Source organism: Macaca fascicularis, chromosome 19 (assembly GCF_037993035.2).
Source record: "Macaca fascicularis isolate 582-1 chromosome 19, T2T-MFA8v1.1".
Lineage (NCBI taxonomy): Eukaryota > Metazoa > Chordata > Mammalia > Primates > Cercopithecidae > Macaca > Macaca fascicularis.
Window position 1 is genome coordinate 12,521,389 of NC_088393.1, and position 25,917 is coordinate 12,547,305.

Here is a 25,917-nt window from a genome sequence, read left to right on the forward strand (position 1 = left end):
TTATCACCAACTGGAAGTCTTTTTATTTATCTAATTTTTATAATAGAGTCTTACCATGTTGCCCAGGCTGGTCTTGAACTCCTAGGCTTAAGCAGTCCTTCCACCTCAGCCTCCTAAAGCCTGGGGTTATGGGTGTCTATGCAGTGAGTCCTTCCATGCACTTGAAGTTGTGAAGAACATCTAAAGACTTTCCCACATTGCTTACATTTATACGGTTTCTCTCCAGTGTGAGTCCTTCCATGCCTTCGAAGGTTTGAGGGACATCCAAAAGCTTTCCCACATTGCTTACATTTATACGGTTTCTCTCCAGTGTGAGTCCTTCCATGCATTTGAAGTCGCGAGGCACATCCAAAAGATTTCCCACACTGCTTACATTCATAGGGTTTCTCTCCAGTGTGAGTCCTTCCATGCATTTGAAGGTGTGAGGCAGATCCAAAGGCTTTCCCACACTGCTTACATTCATAAGGTTTCTCTCCAGTGTGAGTCCTTCCGTGGATTTGAAGCTGTGAGGCAGATCTGAAGGCTTTTCCACATTGCTTGCATTCATAGGGTTTTTCTCCAGTGTGAGTCCTTCCATGATATCGAAAGGAACTCGAACAATTGAAGGATCTGCCACACTGCTTGCATTCATAGGTTTTCCTTCCAGTGTGAGTCCTTTCATGTCTATGAAATAAACTGGGCAAACCGAATGCTTTTCCATAACCCTTACATTCATATGGCTTCTCTTCTCTGTGCATCCTTTCATGTATTTGAAAGAAAGAGAAATTACTAAATGGTTTTCCACATTCCTTACATGCATAGGGTTTCTCTCCCGTGTGAGTCCTACCATGCGTTTGAAGGAGTGAGGCAGATCTGAAGGCTTTTCCACATTGCTTACACTCATAAGGTTTCTCTCCAGTGTGAGTCCTTTCATGATACCGAAAGGAACTGGAAGAATTAAAGGCTTTACCACATTGGTTGCATTTGTATGGTTTCTCTCCAGTGTGAGTTTTTTCATGTGTTTGAAGTGAACTGGGAGAATAAAAGGCTTTGCCACATATCTTACATTTATGAGATATCTCTCCAGTGTGCATTCCCAGGTGGTTCTGAAAGCTGGTAAGATAAGATAATACTTTCCCACAATGTTTACATTCATAGGGTTTTTTCCTAGAGTGGGTTCTTTCGTGTCTTCGAACAGAACTGGGACACTTGAAGGCTTTTCCACATTCCTTACATTCATATGGCTTCTCCCCAGTGTGAGTTCTTTCATGTATTTGAAAGGAATGGAAAGAGCTGAAGGCTTTCCCACACTGTTTACATTCATATGGCTTCTCCCCAGTGTGAGTTCTTTTATGAGCATGGAGGCATGTGGAACTGTGGAATGCTTTCCCGCATTCATTACATTCATAAGGCTTTTCCCCGGTGTGAGTTCTTTCATGTATTCGAAGGCTACTAGAATGACTAAAAGCTTTCCCACACTGTTTACATTCATATGGTTTCTCTCCAGTGTGAGTCCGTTTGTGGATAAGATACAAACTGAGAAACATCAAAGCTTTCCCACAAAATTTACACTTATAAGGCCCATCTCCACTGTGCATTATCATGTGTCTTTGAAGGCTTGAATGGGAAATAAATGTTTTTCTGCATTCCTCACAAACATAGAGTTTCCTTCCACTATGAGCCCTTTCATGTGTCTGAACAGAGGAGAGACAGTTGAAAGGTTTTTTACAGTATTTACATTTGTATGGTTTCTGTCCATATTCTTGATACTCATATGCCTTGTGTCCAGTGTCATCTCTGATGGGCCTATTAAGAGATGAATGAGCACTGCCTGCTTTTCCACACACACTGCTTCTGCTCGATTTGACTCCAGTAGTTGTTTTCTTCTTCAGCATGGTATCTGGAACCAGGGTCAAAATTTCTCCATGCTGATGACCTTCTTTACTTTCAAAGAGTCTCTCTCCCACAAAAGTTCTGTGAACAATGAGAAGTACATTGTAATGGGTCTGCTTATCAGTGATTTTATATTCATTCACAAGTATTGCACTTACATTTTTTCTTTTTTTTTGAGATGGAGTCTCACTCTTTTGCCCAGGCTGGAGTGTAGTGGTGTGATCTTGGCTCACTGCAACTTCCACCTCCTGAGTTCAAGCACTTTTTCTGCCTCAGCCTCCTAAGTAGCTGGGACTACAGGCGTATGACACCACACCCAGCTAATTTTTTGTATTTTAGTAGAGACAGGGTTTCACCATGTTGCCCAGCATGGTCTTAAACTCCTGAGCTCAGGTAATCCACCCGCCTCAGCCTCCCAGAGTGCTGAGATTACATTAATTTTTGTATTTTTAGTAGAGACAGGGTTTCACCATGTTGGCCAGACTGGTCTCAAACTCCTGACCTCAGGTGATCCACCTGCTTTGGTTTCCCAAAATGCTTGGATTACAGGTGTGAGCCACCGTGCCTGGCCTGCACTTCCATTTTTAACATCATCCTGCAAACTGTAGGATTTCTGCCCTGTCTGAATTTGAATGGACCACAGGCTCTACAAGATGGCCCAGCTATATCTATTATCAAAAAAGATGATAGGGCCGGGCGCGGTGGCTCACGCCTGTAATCCTAGCACTTTGGGAGGCCGAGGCGGGCGGATCACAAGGTCAGGAGATCGAGACCACGGTGAAACCCCGTCTCTACTAAAAATACAAAAAATTAGCCAGGCGCGGTTGTGGGCGCCTGTAGTAGTCCCAGCTACTCGGGAGGCTGAGGCAGGAGAATAGCGTGAACCCGGGAGGCGGAGCTTGCAGTGAGCCGAGATCACGCCACTGCACTCCAGCCTGGGCGACAGAGCGAGACTCCGTCTCAAAAAAAAAAAAAAAAGATGATAGAAGGCTTCTGAATACTGTTTTCTTTTGTTTTCTTTCTTTCTTTCTTTTTTCTTCTTTGAGATGGAGACTCACTCTCTCATCCAGGCTGGAATGCAGTGGGGCAAACTTGGCTCACTGCAACCTCGCCCTCCTGGGTTCAAGCAATTCTCCTGCCTCAGCCTCCCAGGTAGCTGAAATAACAGGTGTCCACCATGATGCCCAGCTAATTTTTATATTTTTAGTAGAGACAGGGTTTCACTATGTTGGCCAGGCTGCTTTTGAACTCCTGACCTCAAGTGATCCGCCCTCCTCGGCCTTCCAAAGTGCTGGGATTACAGGCGTGAACCACCGCACCCGGCCTCTCTGAATACTATTTTAAAGTAAACTATTTTACAAATACTAAATATCTCTCTTTTTAAATTTGTTTTTGAGTCAGGGTCTCACACTCTTGCCCAGGCAGGGGTGCAGTGATGCCATTGTGGCTTAGTATGGCCTCAAACTCCTGGGCTCAAGTGATCCTCCAGCCTGAACCTCCCAAAGGGCTGAAATATAGGCCTGAGCCATTGTGTCAAGCCTACATCACCCTTCAATATGTGTTCAGAGAAAATTTTCTAAGAATAAATAGGTTGAAATTGTGCTTATTTTGTTTCCTTTTTTTTTTTAAACATTTTCTCCCATTCTAAGATTTTCTAAAGAGACACTTCTTTGTCTTGTTACTGGTGCAAGTTACCTTAGGTTTCCCTTTAGATTTTCGTACTCTACATATATGTTCTGGGCTTTCCATTTTTTCCCTACAACACAGAACAAGGAAAATAATCTTGAATTAGTATAAAATTATTTTAAAAATTACTTGATTCTATGTTCATGGTACACTGCAAGCATGCTTCCTTTATTTGTCAAATATTCCCTATCCACACTGTAAATCACTCAGCAGCATACATGAACTAAAAATACTTGTTCTCTCATTTACTGAGGGAAGTAATATTGTCACCCTTACCTACAGAGGCCAGGTTCCTGAAGGTTTCTTGCATCACATCTCTATAGAGAGTTTTCTGGGAAGGATCCAGCAAAGCCCATTCCTCTTGGGTGAAGGTCACAGCCACATCCTCAAAGGCCACTGAATCCTGAAACATCTCACATGTATAGAGGAGGATGGGTAAGACTAACAGCACTGGGAGCCTATACTCTATTCCCAAGAAGTTCCCATGATGCTGTGGACTCAAAACAATTATTCCATGACCATCAGACCTCATACTCTCTGTCTACACTCAGTTTCTTCTATAAAGTAATTCTGAGGCTACAACTGAATCATGTGGTAAAGCAACAGTAGAATAGGAAAATGTGTATTTTTGGTAAATCCAGAAAGGTGTGCTGCCTGGGCTGCCCCAATGTTTGTTTGTAAAGTGGGAGTACAGCACCTGCCATAAAAGTCCTCCAAATTCCTGTGCAGAAAAAGTTAACATTAACAGTCCTGAGGCTGCAAATCCTTGAAAAAAAAAAAAGCCTATGCACAAAGTTTAACCTTTGATGTTATCTAGAAAGTGAGTTTTGTTCTGATTCCTGCAGCAGAAACAAAAACCAAAAAACTGGATTTTACAAGGGGTCTTATCAATCTAAATGATGAATCACAGATAACTAAAACAAAAACTCATGAGCTCATGCCACTGCATTCCAGCCTGGGCAACAGAGTGAGACTTGGTCTCAAAAAAAAAAAAAAAAAAAATTAGCCAGGTGTGGTGGTGCATGCTTGTAATCCCACCTACCCAGGAGGCTGAGGCAGGAGAATCGCTGGAACCCAAGAGGCAGACACTGCAGTGAGCCAAGATCACAACACCGCACTCCAGCCTGGGTGACAGAGCAAGACTCCATCTTAAATTAAAAAAAAAAAAATGGCCGGGAACGGTGGCTCAAGCTTGTAATCCCAGCACTTTGGGAGGCCGAGACGGGCGGATCACGAGGTCAGGAGATCGAGACCATCCTGGCTAACATGGTGAAACCCCGTTTCTACTAAAAAATACAAAAAACTAGCTGGGCGAGGTGGCGGGCACCTGTAGTCCCAGCTACTTGGGAGGCTGAGGCAGGAGAATGGCATGAACCCGAAGGAGGAGCTTGCAGTGAGCTGAGATCCGGCCACTGCACTCCAGCCTGGGTGACAGAGCAAGACTCCGTCTCACAAAAAAAAAAAAAAAAAAAAAAAAAAAAAAAAAAATTCCCAGGCACCAAGTCTCAACAAAAAGGCAAGTATTTATCAAACTTAAAAACTTTTGCGGCCAGGCGTGGTGGGCTCACGCCTGTAATCCCACCACTTTGGAGGGCTGGGGCAGGAGGATCACCTGAGATCAGGAGTTGGTGACCAGCCTGGCCAACATGGTGAAACACCATCTCTACTAAAAATACAAAAACTAGCTGGGTGTGGTGGTGTGCACCTGTAATTCCACTACTTGAGAGGCTGGGCAGAAGAATCACTTGAACCCAGGAGTTGGAGGTTGCAGTGAGCTGAGATCGTGCCACTGCAACAGCAAGACTCCATCTCAAAAAAACCACTTTTGTGCATGAGATGACACCATCAACAGAGGGAAAAGGGACTCCTTGTGCTTTGTTTAAAGGATAATAAATGGCTCAGCTTCTATGGAAACAGTACAGTAGTGCCTAAAAGAATAAAATAAAATTACTGTATTTTCTAGCATCCCACTTTTGGGTCTAGTTATATTAAATTTGAAAAAATTGAAAACTGAGCCTTGAAGACATATTTGAAAACCACTCTTCACAAAATCAAAGAGCTGGATCAATCCACATGTCCATTGATGGCTGCATGCATAATGAAAATATGCTAGGCGTATGTATACATTGAAATGTTAATCTTATAACATCCTGTCTCATGCTACAACAATCACAAAAAATTGAGGATTCTATGGTAATTGCAAAAAGTTAATCACAAAAAGAAAATTACAGTATAATTCACCTTCACCTTAGATTAGTTATGTAGTGTTGTGCAACTATATAAAACTGCTTAAGCTGGTAAAATTGAAGTTTATTATTTTACAATAATTAAAAATAATCCCAATACCAAGTAAAAAAACTAATTGATATTGATTAAAAGATGGGCATAGGCCAGGTATGGTGGCTGACATCTGTAATCTTAGCACTTTGGGAGTCCAAGGTGGGTGGATCACTTGAGGTCAGGGGTTCAAGACCAGCCTGGCCAAAATGGTGAAACCCCATCTCTACTAAAAATACAAAAATTAGCTGTGCATGATGGCACATTCCTGTAATCCCAGCTACTCAAGAGGCTGAGGCAGGAGAATTGCTCAAACCTGGGCAGCAGAGGCTGCAGTAATCCGAGATTATGCCACTGCACTCCAGCCAGGGCAACAGAGCAAGACTCTGTCTCAAAAAAAATTTTTAAAAAAGGCAAAAGTATTTGAATTACATTTCTCCAATACATAGAAATGACCAATAAGTATATGAAGTGGTGCTCAACATCAGGAGTCAACAGGCATAATTACTTTACACAGTGTAGTTTCCGGTGGCTATTGAGCACTTTCTCTCATGAAAAGTATTCATAAAATAATAGCATTTTAAATATAGCCATTTATTAAAGTAAAAAATAAACAATTTAAATACTGCAGCTGTTTCAAATGTATCATGAGAAACACATAACTGAAGACGTCGTTTCGAGAGAGGATTGAGTGTTTCAGAATGTAGCGAGAAAACCAGAAATTTAGGGATTTATTGTCATTTCTAAGAATGACAAAAATTTTTTTCAATTTTGTTTTTTGAGACAGGGTCTCACTCTGTCACTCAGTCTGGAGTGCAGTGGCATGATCATATTTCACTGTGGCTTCAACCACCTGGGCTCAAGTGATCCTCCCACCACAGCCTCCCCAGTACCTGGGACTGAAGTACCATAGGAAGAACTATGACCTAAGAAAAAAAAAGTGGGACCCATGTAGATTATCTGCTCAATGTTATGGTCAAATGACTACTGCTGTAAAAAACAAAATCCATAAATCAAGAAAGTGAACTACCATTCCATGGAAGGTTCGTTACTAAGTAAAAATAAAATATGATATAAAATATCACATATCTGATATCAACTGTATAAAAAAAAATGTAAAAATAAAATATACCGACAGGGATGCATACCAAGGTTGTGAAGCTATAATAAGAAAACAATAATTATCATTCACAATACTGGCTCCATCAATATTTTGGATCACTGTGAAATTGTTTTATGTGTTTTGACCATATGTAATATTTTTAGTTTCTAGAGTGGAAACTCTATGCAGAAATAACTATCAGTGCACATGGGAATACCAGCAACAATCTGTTGAATGTAATTTTTAAAAAGACAACATAGCCTATCAAAACAGAGTTGTATTACAATTAATTTTCTTTTTAAAAATGTTTTTATTATCTTTGTTTTGTTTAAGGACAGGTTCTTGCTCTGTCACCCACGCTATGGTGCAGGGGCATGATGACAGCTCACTGTAGCCTTGACTTCCCAGGCTCAAGCTATTTCTCCCTTCCTGAGTAGATGATAATACAGGCTCCTGCCACCACACATGGTGAATTTCTTAATTTTTGTTGAGACGGGGTCTCTTTATGTTGCCCAGGCTTGGTCTCAAACTCCCGGGCTGAAGCCATTCTCCCACCTCAGCATCCAAAAGCAACTACTTTTCTTGAAGTCCCAAAAGTCTCAGAAAGGATATAAAATGATTATTATGCAAAAAGGACCCATGGAAAGATATCAATGGAAAAATATAATAAATCTAAAGATGTTATATGTCCTTAAACACACACTGATTATCACTGTGATGTAATCTCTCTGAAATACATCTAGTATTTTATTATATTCCATGAAATGCACAAGCAGGTTTGTTTCTTCATTGAAATTAAGAAAAACTACTTCTAAACACTGAAATAGAAGACAATGACTAAGAATAGCCAGGATAAGCGGGGTGCAGTAGCTCACACCTGTAATCCCAGCACTTTGGGAGGCGGAGGTGGGCAGATCACCTGAGGTCAAGAGTTCAAGACCAGCCTGGCCAACATGGTGAAACCCCTCTCTACTAAAAATACAAAAATTAGCTGTGCATGGTAGCATGTGCCTGTAGTCCCAGCTACTCGCGAGGCTGAGGCAGGGAGAATCACTTGAACCCGAGAGGCAGAGGTTGCAGTGAGCCGAGATTGCACCACTGCACTCCAGCCTGGTTGACAGAGCAAGACTCTGTCTTGAAAAAAAAAAAAATAGCCAGGATGTTGTATAAAATATGACTAAGGGATGTTATGACATAAATGTTTACATTTTCCCACTCCAAATCATACAGCGACACCCTAACCTGTAATACGATGGAATTAAGATGGCATCTCTGAGAAGTCATTAGAATTAGATTAGAGCATCAGAGTAGATCCCTCGTGAATGGAATTAGTAATCTTATGAGACACGGGATGGCCTGTTTCCTCTTTCTCTCTGTCATGTGAAAAAATAAAAAAAAAGCTGACCTGGCGCAGTGGCTCACGCATGTAATCCCAGCACTTTGGGAGCCTGAGGTGGGTGGATCACGAGGTCAGGAGTTTGAGACCAGCCTGGCCAAGATGGTGAAACCCTGTCTCTATTAAAAAATACAAAAAGCCGGGTGCGGTGGCTCAAGCCTTAGTAATCTTATGAGACACGGGATGGCCTGTTTCCTCTTTCTCTCTGTCATGTGAAAAAATAAAAAAAAAGCTGACCTGGCGCAGTGGCTCACGCATGTAATCCCAGCACTTTGGGAGGCCGAGGCGGGCGGATCACAAGGTCAGGAGATCGAGACCACAGTGAAACCCCGTCTCTACTAAAAATACAAAAAATTAGCCGGGCGCAGTGGCGGGCGCCTGTAGTCCCAGCTACTCAGGAGGCTGAGGCAGGAGAATGGCGGGAACCCGGGAGGCGGAGCTTGCAGTGAGCCGAGATCGCGCCACTGCACTCCAGCCTGGGCAACAGCGTGAGACTGCGTCTCAAAAAAAAAAAAAAAAAAAAAATACAAAAAATTAGCCGAGCATGGTAGCAGGCACCTGTAATCCCAGCTACTCAGGAGACTGAGGCAGGAGAATTGCTTGAACCTGGGAGGCCGAGGTTACAGTGAGCCAAGATCACACCACCGTACTATAGCCTGGGCGACAGAGCAAGATTCTGTCTCAAAAAGAAAAAAGCCATCTGCAAACCAGGATGTAGGCTCTTACCAGGCACCAGATCTGTCAGTACCCCGAACATGGACCTCACAACTTCCAGAACTGTTAGAAATAAATGTTTATTTTATTTTATTTTTTTTTTGAGACAGAGTCTCACTCTGTCACCAGGATGGAGTGACGTGGCTTGATCTCGGCTTACTGCAACCTCTGCCTCCCAGGTTCAAGTGATCCTCCTACCTCAGCCTCCTGAGTAGCTGGGACTACAGGTGCGCACCAGCATGCCCAGCCAATTTTTTGTATTTTTAGTAGAGACGGGGTTTCACCATGTTAGCCAGGATGGTCTTGATCTCTTGACCTCGTAATCCGCCCGCCGGGATTACAGGTGTGAGCCACCGCACCCGGCCTAGAAATCTTTATTCTTTAAGTCACCCGGTCTATGGGAATTTGATATAAAACCCCAAGATAACTAAGATAGACAGGCACTATCCCCAGAATACATCACAGTTTTGAGATCTATACTAAGAGAACATGATATTAACAGACAGATGGAAATACAGACCAATGGAGAGGGTCCGTGGGTACAAAAACACAGAATGAATAAGACCTAGAATTTGCAAGCACAACAGATTGACTATAGTAAAAAATAATATATTGTACATTTTGAAATAACTAAAAGAGCTGGGCATACTGGCTTATGCCTGTAATCCCAGCACTTTTGGAGGTGGAGGCAGGGGGATTACTTGAGCTCAGGAGTTCGAGACAAGCCTGAGCAACATGGTGAAACCCCGTCTCTATGAAAAATACAGAAATTAGCTGGGTGTGGTCACAGTTATTTGGGAAGCTGAAGCAGGAGGATCACTTGAACCTGGGAGGTGGAGGTTGCAGTGGTGTGGTTGGCTCACGCCTGTAATCCCAGCATTTTGGGAGGCTGAAGCAGGCAGATCACGAGGTCAAGAGATTGAGACCATCTTGGTCAACATGGTGAAACCCAATCTCTACTAAAAATACAAAAATTATCTGGGCGTGGTGGTGCGCACCTGTAGTCCCAGCTATTTGGGAGGCTGAGGCAGGAGATTCGCTTGAACCCAGGAGGCAGAAGTTGCAGTGAGCCGAGATCGCGCCACTGCACTCCAGCTTGTTCAGAGTGAGACTCCATCTCAAAAAAAAAAAAAAAAAAGACACAGCAACTGAGCAACATTCATGTTAAAATAGATACCAAACCAGGCACAGTGGCTCACACCTGTAATCCCAGCACTTTGGGATGCCAAGGGGGGCGGATCACTTGAGGTCAGGAATTCAAGATCAGCCTAGCCAGCATGGTGAAACCCATTCTCAACTAAAAAAAAAATACAAAAATTAGCTGGGCATGGTGGCAGGCACCAGCTACTTGGGAGGCTGAGGCACAAGAATCGCTTGGACCCAGGGAGGTGGAGGTTGCAGTGAGCCAAGATCATGCCACTGCACTCCAGCCTAGGCAACACAGTGAGACTCTGTCTAAAAAATAAATAAAGTAATGTCAAAAGACAAAACAGACTCTTTGTGGAAATAAGACATGAAATCTGGGCAATATAGGAAGACCTCATCCCTACAAAAAATAATTAGCTAGGCAGAGTGGCATGCACCTGTGGTCCCAGCTACTCGGAAGGCTCAGGTAGGATTGAGCCTTCCTAGGCTTGAGCCCAGGAAGTCAAGGCTGCAGTGAGCTGTGATCACACCAGTACACTCCAGCCTGGGTGACAGCAAGACCCTTTAAAAAAAAAAAAAAAAAAAAAGTCCTCCATCCTGCAAAGAAGAATAACTGATTTTTTTTCCAGTCGCCCAGGTTGGAGTGCAGTGGCGCAATCTCGGCTCACTGCAACCTCTGCCTTCCAGGTTCAACAGATTCTCCTGCTTCAGCCTCCCAAGTAGCAGGGACTACGGGCATGTGCCACCATGCCTGACTAATTTTTTGTATTTTTAGTACAGACAGGGTTTCACCATGTTGGCCAGGATGGTCTCAATCTCCTGACCTGGTGAACTGCATGCCTTAGCCTCCCAAAGTGTTGGGATTACAGGCATGAGCCACCATGCCTGGCCAGAACTGATATTTTGGGTACTCTTTGTAATTCACCAATCTACCATATTTTCTTGTGGAAATTATTTCATTTTTCTCCAGTTATAATAGTAAACTTTCCCTATTTTTCTCCAGTAGCATTCCTAAAACTAGTCCCTATAATGCCATTGGAAATCACCCACAACAAAAGGATACACCTGAGAAATGTACTACACTGCCTGTAGAGAAGAAAAAAACATATTAAGAAATGGAATACAAGACTAAATAGAGATTTTTTTTTTTTTTTTTTTTTTGAGATGGAGACTTGCTCTATAGCACAGGCTGGAGTACAATGGCACAATGTCAGCTCACTGCAGCCTCCACCTCCCAGGTTCAAGGGATTCTCGTGCCTCAGTCTCCCAAGTAGCTGGGATTACAGGCGTGTGCCACTACACCCAGCTAACTTTTGTATTTTTAGTAGAGACAGGGTTTCATCGTGTTGGCCAGGTTGGTCTTGAACTCCTGACCTCAGGTGATCCACCTGCCTTGGCCTCCCAAAGTGCTGGGGTTACAGGCGTGAGCCACTGCATCCAGCCATCTTTTTTCTGAAATCTACCTCTTTCTGGCCTGTGTGTAAAATTTTCTTATTTTGCAAGCTCTAATGAAAAATGCAATTTACAATTAACAAAAAACCTGAAGCTGCAATAAGTGAACAATTATTTACAAAAAGACAAACCCACAGAGGGGCAATGCTGACTAGAACACAGTGATGTTTGACTCAAGTGTCAGCACAGGCCATCTTATCACATGGGACATTTCTCTATGCTCATCCTGCTCACTGAAGTGCTGAATGACTATTTTCCAACAACACTGCACTGTGCCCCCGTGTGCCCCAAGTGCATTTCTTGTTTTTTTTTCTCTTGAGACAGAGTCTCACTCACTTGCCCAGGATGGAGTGCAATGGTGCGATCTCTGCTCAGTGCAGAGTCCACCTCCCAGGTCCAAGCAATTCTCGGGCCTCAGCCTCTGGAGTAGCTGGGACTACAGGTGTGTGCCACCACACCTGGCTAATCTCTTTTGTATTTCTAGTAAAGCCAAGGTTTCACCATATTGACCAGGCTGGTCTCAAACTCCTGGCCTCAAGTGATCTACCCACCTCAACCTCCCAAAGTGTTGGGATTATAGGCCTGAGCCACTGCATCTGGCCAGTGCATTTTCATTTACCAGACTGAGGCAGGAGAATGGCATGAACCTGGGAGGTGGAGCTTGCAGTGGCGGAGATCATGCCACTACACTCCAGCCTGGGCGACAGAGCGAGACTCTGTCTCAAAAACAAAATAAAAACAAAAAACGGGCCCGGCACAGTGGCTCACACCTGTAATCCCAGCACTTTGGGAGGCCAAGGCTGGTGGATCACGAGGTCAGGAGATGAAGAGCATCCTGGCTAATACAGTGAAATCCCGTCTCTACTAAAAGTACAAAAAATTAGCCAGGCATGGTGGCGGGTGCCTTTAGTCCCACCTACTGGGAGGCTGAGGCAGGAGAATGGTGTGAACCCGGGAGGCAGAGCTTGCAGTGAGCAGAGATGGCACCACTGCACTCCAGCCTGGGCGACAGAGCGAGACTCCATCTCAAAAAAAAAAAAAACACAAAAAAAACAAAAACAAATAGCTGATATTACGAATTGAAGAAGGAGAGATGGTGTCTGGAAATTTTAGAAAGGAACTGAAATTTTAGTAGTATACTGCAGGCTCTCCAGAGGTAGGCCAGGGTCACAGGGTGGAGGGTTTGAGATCTCCCTTCCCATATATTTAGAAAATGCAGAGAAGTACCAGTCAACTGGGGAGTGTTGAAAATTTTGAATAAGAAGTAATTAAACTTAACTGCCTATAGTACTCTTAAGATCTCGGAACTAAGCACATGGAAATCAAATTCAAATGCTATTCATATAAATTACTAACTTATGTGACACTATGTGGCCTGAGAAAACAATAAGAAGTTACTAATTTATTGGGAAATGAAATATGGGCTTAACCAGGTACAATTGGTCGAGTAACCTCTGATTATACAACCAAAAAATTTCTGCTATATGGTCTGTGAAAAAAGGTAATTCAAAAATTTAAGCTGTTGGAACTCCAGATTATCTTGAACTTTAATGTGATTCTGGAATTGAGTCACCTGACAGACACCAGAAAGAGCCAGCTGGACCCCTCCCACACCTGAATACAGATTAACCTTCCGACAAGCCTCATTATATCCACTTCCTTTAGGAGCTTACACACAGCCACTGATCCATCTTCACGTTAAAACAGACATCAGCCGACTGGAAACGCAGACTCTGTGACAATAAGATACCAAATTACAAACAAGACCTAAGGCCACGCAAGGCAAGAGGTAAGTCAAATCTTAGAATTCATAAAATCTAAAGAAACAGGTCTTTTGTCTTGGCTGAGGTGAAATCACATGACAGATACCAGACCCTCTTCACTGAAGCATTCCTTCCTACCTCCTCGAAATTTTAAACAAAGCTTCACACTCTCCACCAACGGCCACCTACGGAATCTGTCAGCCACCTGCGCCTTCTAAGCCCCCTTCCACAGGTCCCGCCCTTTCTGCCAAAGGAACTCACACCTTCCAGGCAATGCTGCATAATTTTCCCTGCAATTCCTGTCTCCCTGAAATGAATAAAAGCAAACTGTCTTGAGCCGCCTCGGGACCACTTACCCCAGGCCTCCTGGGGTTGTGTTTTCCTCAGCCGAGGCCTCTCCTATTTGGCTCTGAATAAACTTCTTTAAGTTATGTTACACAGTTTGGCATTTTCCGTTAACAAATTACAAGCCCGGACTGGGTGTTTATCATTCAGGAATCTCAAAGGAACTCTTTAATTATTAATATACTTTTTAAAAACCCTATTCTGAGAAGCAAAACTCTTGAATTGTTAAAGTGTCTCAGTTTAATTTTTAAGAGGAGAAAGGAGCTACTGGGGACCCCACAGCCCACCCTCCTCCTACACAAACCCCACACCCGAGGCGGGATCCCCCATGACCCTCGCGTGGTCCCCGCACAATCTGGGGAGACGCGGGGCAGCGGGCGCGGAGCTGCCCAGAGAGAGCTCTGGGAACTGGGTGATAGTCGCCGCGCAGGGACGGGACGAGACACCCGGGTCCCGGCTGCCGGCCCAGCCCCACCGTGGGGCCAAAGGGACCAAGGGCCAAGCTGTCCCAAGGGAATTCGGGTCCCAGACCCCGGAGTCGCCGCGGGGAGACCCGGGTCCCATCACAGCCGGTTCCGGCCGGTTCCAACCTTCCCTGTCTTGGGAACCCTGGCCCGCACGCTCACCATTTCTTGCTTTCAGGTGACTCTCACGACCAGTGCGGGTCACAGCACAGGCGACAGAAGCTATGGCAGAGGCACCTGAACCCTCTGGGAAGGGAAAGCCAGGTTCCCAACCTCAGCTCGCCGCCTGGAGGAGAGCAAGGCCTTCGCCCTCCCAGATGGGCAGTTGGCAGGGCCCCGCCCAGCGCCCCTGATTGGACGAGGCGCCGGGCCCCGCCCCCTCAGCCGTGAATGACAGTAGAAGCCCTTGGTAACGGGGCTCTGAGAACCGGTTTGACAGGATCTAGCGATAGATTCTTTAAGCCAGACGTCTGTAACCTTTTTAGCACCAGAACCGGTTTCGTGGAAGACAGTTCTCCTACCGGAGCAGATAGTTTCGGGATGAAACTTCCACCTCAGATCATCAGGCATTTGATCCTCGTAAGGCAAACCCAACCTAGATCCTTCGCATGCGCAGCTCAGAATAGGGTTCGGGCTCCTATGACGCACTAATGCCTCTGCTGATCTGACAGGAAGCATAGCTCTGGCGATAATGCCCGCTGGCTCGCCCGCCAGCCGCTCACCTCCTGCTGTGCGGACTGGTTCTTACAGGCCATGGACCGGGGGTTGGGAACCCCCGTCATAGGGTACTGTTGAATAGAAACTTTAGCTTGTGCCGGGGAGTAGCTCATGCCTGTAACCCCACCACTTTGGGAAGGCAAGGCCGGCAGGGCAGATTGCTTCAGCCCAGGAACTTGAGACCAGCCTGGGTAACATAGCAAAACCCCGCCCCTACAAAAAATACAAAAATTAGTCGGGCATGGTGGTGCATGTTTGTAGTCCCAGCTACTTGGAAGGCTGAGATGACAGGATCGCCTGAGCCCAGAAAGGTCGAGGCCAAAGTGAGCTGTGATTTTACCAGCCTAGGTGTCAGAGTGAGACCCTGTCTCCGAAGGAAAAAAAAAGGGAATTGCAATAGAGTCGGCTAAATGAAAGACCAGAGTTTTATTTTTATTCAATTCTGCCTCCCTAAAAATTGGGAGGCTAGGTTTTGTTTTGCTTTGTTTTTGAGACGGAGTCTCGCTGTCGCCCATGCTGGACAGCAGTGGCGTAATCTCGGTTCACTGCGACCTCCGCCTCCTGGGTTCAAGCGATTCTCCTGCCTCAGCCTCCTGAGTAGCTGGGATTACAGTCGCGCCCCACCACGCCCGGCTAATTTTTGTATTTTAGTAGAGACAGGGTTTCATCATGTTGGTCAGGCTGGTCTCCTGACCTCATGATCCGCCCGCCTCGGCCTATGGAAGTGCTGGGATTACAGGCGTGAGCCACCGCACCCAGCCGAGAGTGGGGGTTTTAAAGGTAATTTGGTGAGCAGGAGGCTGGAAAATAGGGAATGCTGATTGGTCGTGAAAAGGATGTATCACAGGGAGTCTAAGCTGTCTTCTTGCACTGAGTCAGTTCTTGGCTAGCGGCCACTGGAGCAGGTGAGCCAGTTTATTGGTCTGTGTGATGCCAGCTAATCCATCAGAATGAAGGGTCTCAGAAATACCTGAAACACCAATCTTAGGTCTTACAACAATATTATCCACAGGAGCAAGTGGCAAGGTTGGGAATCTTGTGTCCTCTGGCCGCATATTTCCTGAACCATAATTTCTTTTTTTTTTTTTTTTTGAGATGGAGTCTCGCTCTGTCGCCCAGGCTGGAGTGCAGTGGCGCGATCTCGGCTCACTGCAAGCTCCGCCTCCCGGGTTCACGCCATTCTCCTGCCTCAGCCTCCCGAGTAGCTGGGACTACGGGCGCCCACAACCGCGCCCGGCTAATTTTTTGTATTTTTAGTAGAGACGGGGTTTCACCGTGGTCTCGATCTCCTGACCTTGTGATCCGCCCGCCTCGGCCTCCCAAAGTGCTGGGATTACAGGCGTGAGCCACCGCACCCGGCTCCTGAACCATAATTTCTAATCTTGTGGCTAATTTCTTAGTTTTACAAAGGCAATCTGGTTCCCAAGGAGATGATTTCTTTTGGGAAGCGGCAGTTAAAAGTTTTGCTTTAAAGCTAAACTAAACTCCTTCTAATATTAGTAAGACCTATAACCAGGAATGAACAGGGGTAGCTTGGAGGCTAAAGAAAACGTGGAGTTGCTTAGATCTGATCTCTTTCACTGTCATCATTTTCACTGTTATAATTCTTGCAAAGGAGTTTTCAGATGTAGAGTCATAATTTTAGCTCCTGGCAACATTTATGTTGGAATTTATATACAGCAACTAAATCACTGGAACAGGATAATTGGTTGAGGATTTACGAACTGTTCCATCAGGTAGAAGTGGCACTCTTTTGATTTAACTGAAAGCACTATTTCTTGAGCCATGGAAACTGAGTATAGCAATGATATGTGATCTAAAGAATGTTCCGGCCGGGCGCGGTGGCTCAAGCCTGTAATCCCAGCACTTTGGGAGGCCGAGACGGGCGGATCACGAGGTCAGGAGATCGAGACCATCCTGGCTAACACGGTGAAACCCCGTCTCTACTAAAAAATAGAAAAAAACTAGCCGGGCGAAGTGGCGGGCGCCTGTAGTCCCAGCTACTGGGGAGGCTGAGGCAGGAGAATGGCGGGAACCCGGGAGGCGGAGCTTGCAGTGAGCTGAGATCCGGCCACTGCACTCCAGCCTGGCGACAGAGCGAGACTCCGTCTCAAAAAAAAAACAAAAAAAAACAAAAAACACTCCGCTTCTTCTCTCTAGTGAAGTCCTGCCAGGCACCTTACTACTTCCACTGCCACTTTTTCCTCCTCCAAATGTGGATAAGCAATTACTTCCCTTATGGAAGACTGCAAAGATGAAAACATGGCTAGGTTGATGGGGTCACTCTTAGACAAGGTAGACTTATGTTATACTTTTTGCAAAGGTGACTTCAGATATGGAATCATAATTTTAGCTGCTGGCAGCAATGATGTTGGAATTCACATACAGACACTAAATGACCGGAAAAGGACAAGTCGTTGAAGGTTTACTAATTGTTCCCTCAAGTGGAAGTGCCATTCCCTATTGATTTAACTGACAGCATTATGTCCTCAGCCATGGACACTGAGTACAGCAATAATGTGATCTAAAGAACTTTCCACTCTGAGGGCCAGGTGCAGTGGCTCACGCCTGTAATCTCAACACTTTAGGAGGCCAAGGAAGGCAGATCACATAAGGTAAGGAGTTAAAGACCAAGCTGGCCAACACAGCGAAACCCTGTCTCTACTAAAATCACACAAATTAGCTGGGCGTGGGCTGGGCGCAGTAGCTCACGCCTGTAATCGCAGCACTTTGGGAGGCTGAGGTGGGCAGATCATCTGAGGTTGGGAGTTCAAGACCAGCCTGACCAACATGGAGAAACTCCGTCTCTATTAAAAATACAAAATTAGTTGGGTATGCTGGCGCATGCCTGTAATCCCAGGTACTCGGGAGGCTGAGGCAGGAGAATCGCTTGAACCTAGGAGGCGGAGGTTGCGGTGAGCCGAGATTGTGCCACTGCACTCCAAAAGCAAAGCTCCGTCTCAAAAAAAAAAAAAAAAAATTAGGCGGGTGTGGTGGTGCCCACCTGTAGTCCCACCTACTCAGGAAGCCAAGGCATGAGAATCACCTGAACCTGGGAGGTGGAGGCTGCAGTAAGCTGAGATCCCGCCACTGCACTCCAGCCTGGGTGACAGTGAGACTCTATCTTAAAAAACAAAACAAAAAAACAAAAACAAAACACAAAAAACAAAAGGCTGGGCGCAGTGGCTCATGCCTGTAATCCCCTCACTTTGGGAGGCTGAGGCAGGCAGATTATCTGAGGTCAGGAGTTCAAGACCAGCCTGGCCAACATGGTGAAACCCCATCTCTACTTAAAATACAAAAAATTAGCTGGGCATGATGGTATGCACCTGTAATCCCTGCTACTTGGGAGACTGAGGCAGGAGAATCGCTTGAACCCGGGAGGTGGAGGTTGCAGTGAGCCAGATCATGCCACTGCACTTCAGCCTGGGGTACAAAAGCGAGACGTCGTCTCAAAAAAAAAAAAAATACTTCCTACTCTACTTCTTCCCTCTGGTAATGTTCTGCCAGGTATATTGCTACTTCCACTGACACTTTTTCGTCCTCCAAAGGTAGCTAAGCAATTGTTATTTCCCTTATGGAAAACTGAATATAAATGGGAACATAGCTAGGCCAATGAGGTCACGCAGGGGCAAAGGAGACTTATGTTGTATAGCAAGTTTTCTTTTCAGTAGCTTAATTTTCACTTCTATTTGTTTAATTTTTTATTTTTTTGGAGACGGAGTCTCACCTGTCATCCAGACTGGAGTGCACTGGCGTGATCTCAGCTCACTGCAACCTCTACCTCCTGGATTCAAGCAATCCTCTCACCTCAGCCTCCTGAGTAGCTGGGACCACAGGCCCATGCCACCATAACTGGCTAATTTTTGTATTAGTTTGTAGACACAAATTCTCACTATGTGCCCAGGCTGGTCTTAAACTCCTGGGCTCCAGCGATCTGCCCACCTTGACCTCCCACACAGTGCTGGGATTGATTGCAGGTGTGAGCAACCACGCCCAGCTTTCATTTCTACTTTTTGATTATTTTAAAATTTTATTCGTTTATTTATTTTTCTTTTTTCTTTTCTTTTGGAGACGGAGTCTCGCTCTGTAGCCCAGGCTGGAGTGCAGTGGCGCGATCTCCACTCACTGCAAGCTCCGCCCTCTGGGTTCATGCCATTCTCCTGCCTCAGCCTCCAGAGTCGCTGGGACTACAGGCGCTCGCCACCGTGCCCGGCTAATTTTTTGTATTTTTTTTAGTAGAGACGGGGTTTCACAGTGTTAGCCAGGATGGTCTCGATTTCCTGACCTTGTGATCCACCCGTCTCGGCCTCCCAAAGTGCTGGGATTACAGGCGTGAGCTATTTATTTTTAGAGACAAGATCTTTCTACCTAGTCCAGGCTGGGGAACAGTGCAGCATTAAACTCCCACGCTAAAGTAATCCTTCTGACTTAGCTTCCTGACAAGCAGTGACCAGACACATAACATCACACCTGAATGTTTTACAAAATTAATAGTGCCTAAATATGGCAGGGCACGGTGGCTCATGCCTCTAACCCTAGCACTTTGGGAAGCCAAGGCAGGTGTGATCACCTGAGGTCTGGAGTTCGAGACCAACCTGGCCAACATGGCGAAACCTCGTCTCTACTAAATATACAAAAATTAGCTGGGCGTGGTGGTGGGCACCTGTAATCCTAGCTACTCAGGAGGCTGAGGCAGGAGAATCGCTTGAACCCAGGAGGCGGAAGTTGCAGTGAACCAAGATCACACCACTTCACTCCAGCCTGGGCAAAAGAGCAAAATTCCATCTTAAAAAACAAAAATTTAGCTGGGAGTGTGGCTCACGCCTGTAATCCCAACACTTTGGGAGGCCGAGGCAGGTAGGTCACAAGGTCAGGAGTTTGAGACCAGTCTGGCCAACATAGTGAAACCCCGTCTCTACTAAAAGTACAAACAAATCAGCCAGGTGTGGTGGCGGGCGCCTATAATCTCAGCTACTCGGGAGGCTGAGGCAGGAGAATTGCTTCAACCCACAAGGCAGAGGTTGCAGTGAGACGAGATTGTACCATTGCACTCCAGCCTGGGTGACAGAGCGAGATTCTGTCTCAAAAAAAAAAAAAAACCGAAAAAGAAACCGGCCGGGAGTGGTGGATCATGCCTGTAACACCAGCACTTTGGGAGGCCAAGGCAGGCAGATCACAAGGTCAACAGATCACGACCATCCCAGCCAACATGGTAAAATGCCATCTCTACTAAAAATATAAAAATTAGCCAGGCGTGGTGGTGCGTGCCCATAGTCCCAGCTACTCAGGAAGCTGAGGCAAGAGAATCCCTTGAACCAGGGAGGTGGAGGTTGCAGTGAGCCGAGATCACGCCACTGCACTCCAGCCTGGTGACAGAGCAAGACTCCATCTCAAAAAAATAAAAATAAAAGTATAAAATTCAGCCAGGCATGGTGGCACACGCCTGTAGTCCCAGCTACTCAGAAGGCTGAGGCAGAATTGCTTGAACCCAGGAGGTGGATGTTGCAGTGAGTCAAGATCACGCCACTGCACTCCAACCTGGGCGATAAGAGCGAGACTCTGTCTCAAAAAGAAGAAATAAATTCCACATACCAAACTAGTCCCAGGAATAAATATGCAATTTATTAAACAAGAAAACAATAATAGCCTAACACAATAGCCAAAAAAGTTAAAATTTCAGAAATATTTGTTTTCCCATGAAAACTAGATAGCAGTTATGGTGGCTCATGCCTGTAATTTCAGCACTCTGGGAGGCCAAGGCAGGACTGTTTGAACCTAGGAGTTCCAGAGTACCGTGGGCAACACAGGGAGACCAGGTCTCTACAAGAAAAATTAAGAAATTAGGTGGGTGTGGCCAGGCGCGGTGGTTCATGCCTGTAATCCCAGCACTTTGGGAGGCCAAGGCAGGTAGATCACAAGGTAAGGAGTTTGAGACCAGTCTGGCCAATATGGTGAAACCCCATCTCTACTAAAAATGCAAAAGTAAACGGGCGTGGTGACGCATGCCTGTAATCCCAGCCGAGACCATGCCACTGCACTCCAGCCTGGGCGACAGAGCGAGGCTCCGTCTCAAAAAAAAAAAAAAAAAAAAAAAAGAAATTAGATGGGTGTGGTGGCTCACACTTGTAGTCCCAGCTATTCGGGAGGCTGAGATGGGAGGATCCCATGGGCCTGGGAGATGTAGGCTGCAGTGAGCAGTGATCAAGCCACTGCACTCCAGCCTAAGTGACAGATGGAGACTGTCTCAAACAAAACAAACTAGGCAAAAAAGCTAAGGATAGCACCTTTGAATTTGTCTCTAAATTGTCATTCAAAGTCTTGGGCCCCCACTAAAGGAATTCCCTGGTAATTAGACACTAGATAAAGCAGAAGTGACGACTGTACTCTAATTATCCTCCTTTGTTTTAGGTTTCTTCCTGAAGGACTTGAAGGCACTTCCTCTACCCAGGTAACGTTTTTCTGCTGACCCCCAAATTTTAAACAAAGTTGTTCTTCCCTAACCAATTGCAAATCAGGAAATCTTTAAATCTACCTATGACCTGTAAGCCCCAGCTTTAAAATATCCCACCCTTTCAAGTATAAACCAATGAGTAATCTCCATGTATTCATTTGTTATTTTGTGTATAGCAGCTACAGTCCTAAAACTTACTCCTGCTTCTAAAAATCCCTGCCTGCAATCCAGTTGGGGAGGTCAGGATTTAAGACTATACCTGTGTGGTCCTCCTTGATTGGAACCCTGCAATAAAAGACTTTTTCCACATGACTTCAAACCCCAGTGTAAATGCCTTGCTTTCCAGGGCAAGGCAACTGGATCACAGTTCTGTCCTCCACCCCCGGGGCTCTGGTCGCGGCTGGAAATAGGCTTTCTCCCACATCTTTCTCACTTTCATGTAGGAAATAAGTAGTTTCCTTCTTTAAAATCAAAACTGTTTTATCCTCAGGATATATACCTTCACAGATAGCATAAAGTTAACTTTTCAGAATGTTTATCAGCCAGGTAGAGTAGCTCACAGCTGTAATCCTAGCACTTTTGGATACTAAGGTGGGAGGACTGCTCACAGCTAGTGTTCACAACCAGCCTGAGCAATGGAATGAGAACCTGTCTCTATGAAAGGAATAAAAAATGAGCTAAGAATGGTGGTACCTGTCTGTAGTCATAGCTCCTCAGAAGGCTAAGGCAGGAGGATCATTTGAGCCCAAGAGTTCAAGGCTACAGGGAACTATGATTGTACCACTGCACTTCAACCTGGGTGACAAAGGGATACCGTCTCCCAAAACACACCCACCCACACACACACACACACACACACAGACAAATACATATATAAATATATGTATATAAATATCCTATATATTTTACTTATGCATTTTAAATAGCTATGTTTAAATATATATGCATATTTATATACAAAATGTAAATATGTATATTTCACTTTATTTACTTTTTTTTTTTTTTTTTGAGACGGAGTCTCACGCTGTCACCCAGGCTGGAGTGCAGTGGCCGGATCTCAGCTCACTGCAAGCTCCGCCTCCCGGGTTCACGCCATTCTCCTGCCTCAGCCTCCCGAGTAGCTGGGACTACAGGCGCCCGCCACCTCACCAGGCTAATTTTTTGTATTTTTTAGTAGAGACGGGGTTTCACCGTGTTAACCAGCATGGTCTCGATCTCCTGACCTCGTGATCCGCCCATCTCAGCCTCCCAAAGTGCTGGGATTACAGGCTTGAGCCACCGCACCCGGCCTATTTACTTATTTTTTGAGACGGAGTTTCACTCTTGTTGCCCAGGCTAGAGTGCAATGGCGCAATCTCAGCTCACCGCAACCTCTGCCTCCCAGGTTGAAGTGATTCTCATGCCTCAGCCTCCCAAGCAGCTGGGATTACAGGCACCTGCCATGCCTGGCTAATTTTGTATTTTTAGTAGAGATGGGGTTTCTCCATGTTGGTCAGGCTGGTCTTGAACTCTTGACCTCAGGTGATCTGCCCACCTCCGCCTCCCAAAGTGCTGGGATTACAGGTGTGAGTCACTGTACCTGGCCTATTTTATTTTATTATGTAATGAAGTCTCACCATGTTGCCCAAGCTGGTCTTGACCTCTTCAGCTTAAGCAGCTTCAGCCTGCCTTGGCTTCCCAAAATGCTGAGATTACAGGTGTCTCTGCAGTGAGTCCTTCCTTGCATTTGAAGTTCTGAGGCCCATCTAAGGACTTTACCATATTGCTTACATCCACAGAGTTTCTAGCCAGCGTGAGTCCTTACATGCTTATGAAGGGCTGAGGCAGATCTAAAGGCTTTCCCACATTGCTTACACTCATAGGGTTTCTCTCCAGTGTGAATCTTTTCATGATAGAGAAAAGAGTTGGAAGAAATGAAGGCTTTTCCACATTGTTTACATTTATAAGGTTTCTCTCCAGTGTGAGTCCTTTTATGATAGCGAATGGAATTGGAAGAAATGAAGGCTTTTCCACATTGCTTACACTCATAGGGTTTCTCTCCTGTGTGAGTCCTTTCATGCATTTTAAGTTGTGAGGCAACTCTAAAGGCTTTCCCACATTGCTTACATCCATAGGGTTTCTCTCCTGTGTGAGTTCGTATGTGCTTTTGAAGGATTGAGGCAGATCGGAAAGCTTTCCCACATTGCTCACACTCATAGGGTTTCTCTCCAGTGTGAGTCCTTTCATGATAGTGAAAGGAGTTAGAAGAAGTGAAGGTTTTCCCACATCGTTTACATTCAAAGGGTTTCTCTCCAGTGTGTGTCCTTTCATGGATTCGAAGATCCTTGACAAAACTGAAGGCTTTCTCACATTTCTTACATTCATAAGGTTTCTCTCCAGTGTGAGTCTTTTCATGATAGCGAAAGGAAGTGGAAGAAATAAAGCCCTTACCACACAGCTTACACTCATAGGGTTTCTCTCCAGTGTGTTTTCTTTCATGTACTCGCAGGTACTTGACAGATCTGAAGGCTTTCCTACATTGTGTACACTCATAGGGTTTCTCTCCACTGTGAGTCCTTTCATGATACTGAAAGGAACTGGGACAATTGAAAGCTTTACCACATTGTGTGCATTTATAGCGTTTCTCTCCAGTGTGACTTTTCTCGTGTCTTTTTAACGAACTGGGAGAAAAAAAGGCTTTCCCACATATGTTACAGTTATGAGGTCTCTCTCCAGTGTGCATTCTCATGTGTGTTTGAAAGCTTATAAGATAAGATAATGCTTTCCCACATTGCTTACATTCATAGGGTTTTTTTGCAGAGTGGATTCTTTCATGTCTACGAACAGAACTGGGAAACCTGAATGCTTTCCCACATTCCTTACATTCATAACGCTTTTCCCCAGTGTGAGTTCTTCCATGTATTGAAAGGCTACTGGAATAACTAAAGGCTTTCAGGTGCCTATTAAGAGATGAAAGACCCATGCCGATTTCTCCACACACACTGCTTTCATGTGATTTTACTCCAGGAGTTTTCTTCTTCAGTGTGTCATCTGGAACCTGCGTCAAAACTTCTCCATGCTGATGACTTTCTTCACTTTCAGAGAGTCTCTCTTTTGTAAGTCTTCTGTGAACAATGAAAAGCACATTATAATGGGTTTATCACTAATTTTAATTCATTTGCAAGTATTGCACTTGCATTTTTAACAGTGCCCAGTTAGCCAGGCGCAGTGGCTCACGCCTGTAATCCCAGCACTTTGGGAGGCCAAGGCGGGCAGATCACTGGAGGTTGGGAGTTCGAGACCACCCTGACCAACATGGAGAAACCCCGTCTCTACTAAAAATTAAAAATACAAAATCAGGCCGGGCGCGGTGGCTCAAGCCTGTAATCCCAGCACTTTGGGAGGCCGAGACGGGCGGATCACGAGGTCAGAAGATCGAGACCATCCTGGCTAACACGGTGAAACCCCGTCTCTACTAAAAAATACAAAAAACTAGCTGGGTGAGGTGGCGGGCACCTGCAGTCCCAGCTACTCGGGAGGCTGAGGCAGGAGAATGGCGTAAACCCGGGAGGCGGAGCTTGCAGTGAGCTGAGATCCGGCCACTGCACTCCAGCCCGGGCCACAGAGCAAGACTCCGTCTCAAAAAAAACAAAAACTAAATAAATAAATAAATAAATAATAATAATAAAAAATACCGTGCCCAGCAAAATGTAGGTTTTCTGTCCTGTCTGAACATGAATGGAGCACATGTTATAAAAGATGGCCCAGCCATATCTCTTATCAAAAAAGATAATATTGATACAGGAATTTTAAATGCTTTATTTTCATTATTATTATTTTTTTTGAGACCAGGTCTCACTCTGTTGCCAGGCTGGAGTGCAGTGGCGTGATCTCGGCTCACTGCAACCTCCGCCTCCCAGGTTCAAGCGATCCTCCTGCCTCAGCCTCCCAAGAGACTACAGGCACACACCACCATGCCCAGCTAATTTTTTGTATTTTTAGTAGAGATGGGGTTTCATCATGATGGCCAGGATGGTCTTGATCTCTTGACCTCATGATCCACCTACCTCAGCCTTCCAAAGTGCTGGGATTTCAGGTGTCAGCCACCATGTCCGGCTTTTAAATGCTATTTTAAAGTAAATTATTTTGTAAATACTGTCTTTGTTTGTTTTTGAGTCAGGGTCTCACCCTGTGGCCCAGGCTGCCCTCCAGTGATGCCATCATGAATCAGTGCAACTTCAGACTCCCAGGTTCAAGTGATCTTCCTTCCTGACCTCCAAAAGGGCTGGATTATACATATAAGCCATGTCACACTTTATATGTTTCTAAGGAAGCTTTTCTAAGAATAAATACATTGGAACTAGGTTTATTTCTTATGCTTGCTTCTTTTTAACATTTTCTTCCATTCTAAGATCATCTACAGAGACATTATTTTCTCTTGTAAGTGCCAGTTACCTTAGGTTTCTCCTAGGATTTTGGTGCTCATCTTCAATGTACTGGTTGTTCCACTTTTTTCCTAAAATGCGAACCCAGAAAAAGTCCTGAATTAG

The 25,917-nt window shown here is 45.2% G+C and overlaps 3 protein-coding genes across 20 annotated transcripts in view; 1 reads left to right on the plus strand and 2 right to left on the minus strand.

Moving 5' to 3' along the window:
- On the minus strand, positions 1-23,145 carry LOC102122389 (uncharacterized). Of its 13 annotated transcripts, none has more exons than XM_065535590.2 (6): positions 14,380-14,553; positions 13,319-13,378; positions 10,046-11,279; positions 3,835-3,961; positions 3,568-3,628; positions 1-1,953 (listed from the first exon to the last, which is right to left on the minus strand). In XM_065535590.2, exons 4-6 carry the CDS (start codon positions 3,866-3,868, stop codon positions 114-116), a joined length of 1,935 nt encoding a protein of 644 aa, XP_065391662.1. In that variant the 5' UTR covers positions 3,869-3,961; positions 10,046-11,279; positions 13,319-13,378; positions 14,380-14,553; the 3' UTR covers positions 1-113. The 13 variants fall into 13 exon arrangements, with proteins under 13 accessions (XP_065391662.1, XP_065391661.1, XP_045235666.2 ...); XM_065535589.2 differs by having other exon boundaries at positions 3,835-3,970; XM_045379731.3 differs by lacking the exon at positions 10,046-11,279.
- Positions 1-25,732, plus strand: part of LOC102124420 (uncharacterized) — an 81,109-nt gene extending 55,377 nt beyond the window's left edge. Inside the window, exons 1-5 of one of the 4 annotated variants that reach the window (XR_012428427.1) lie at positions 14,640-14,796; positions 17,428-17,549; positions 21,346-21,385; positions 24,395-24,483; positions 25,548-25,732. The gene's annotated coding sequence lies outside the window, so the exon portion shown is untranslated. Of the gene's footprint in view, positions 1-13,299; positions 13,435-14,639; positions 14,797-17,427; positions 17,550-21,345; positions 21,386-24,394; positions 24,484-25,547 lie in introns of those variants that run through there. The other 3 variants (XR_012428429.1, XR_012428426.1, XR_012428428.1) reach the window with 3 other exon arrangements.
- ZNF878 (zinc finger protein 878) overlaps positions 12,116-25,917 on the minus strand; it is a 20,112-nt gene continuing 6,310 nt past the window's right edge. For 2 of the 3 annotated variants that reach the window (XM_015440264.3, XM_074026012.1), the window contains exons 3-4: positions 25,823-25,883; positions 20,538-24,492 (exon numbers count right to left, since the gene is read on the minus strand). In XM_015440264.3, coding sequence (XP_015295750.3) covers positions 23,172-24,492; positions 25,823-25,883 — 1,382 coding nt within the window. In that variant the 3' untranslated portion in view covers positions 20,538-23,171. Of the gene's footprint in view, positions 13,379-20,537; positions 24,493-25,822; positions 25,884-25,917 lie in introns of those variants that run through there. The other variant, XR_012428430.1, reaches the window with a different exon arrangement.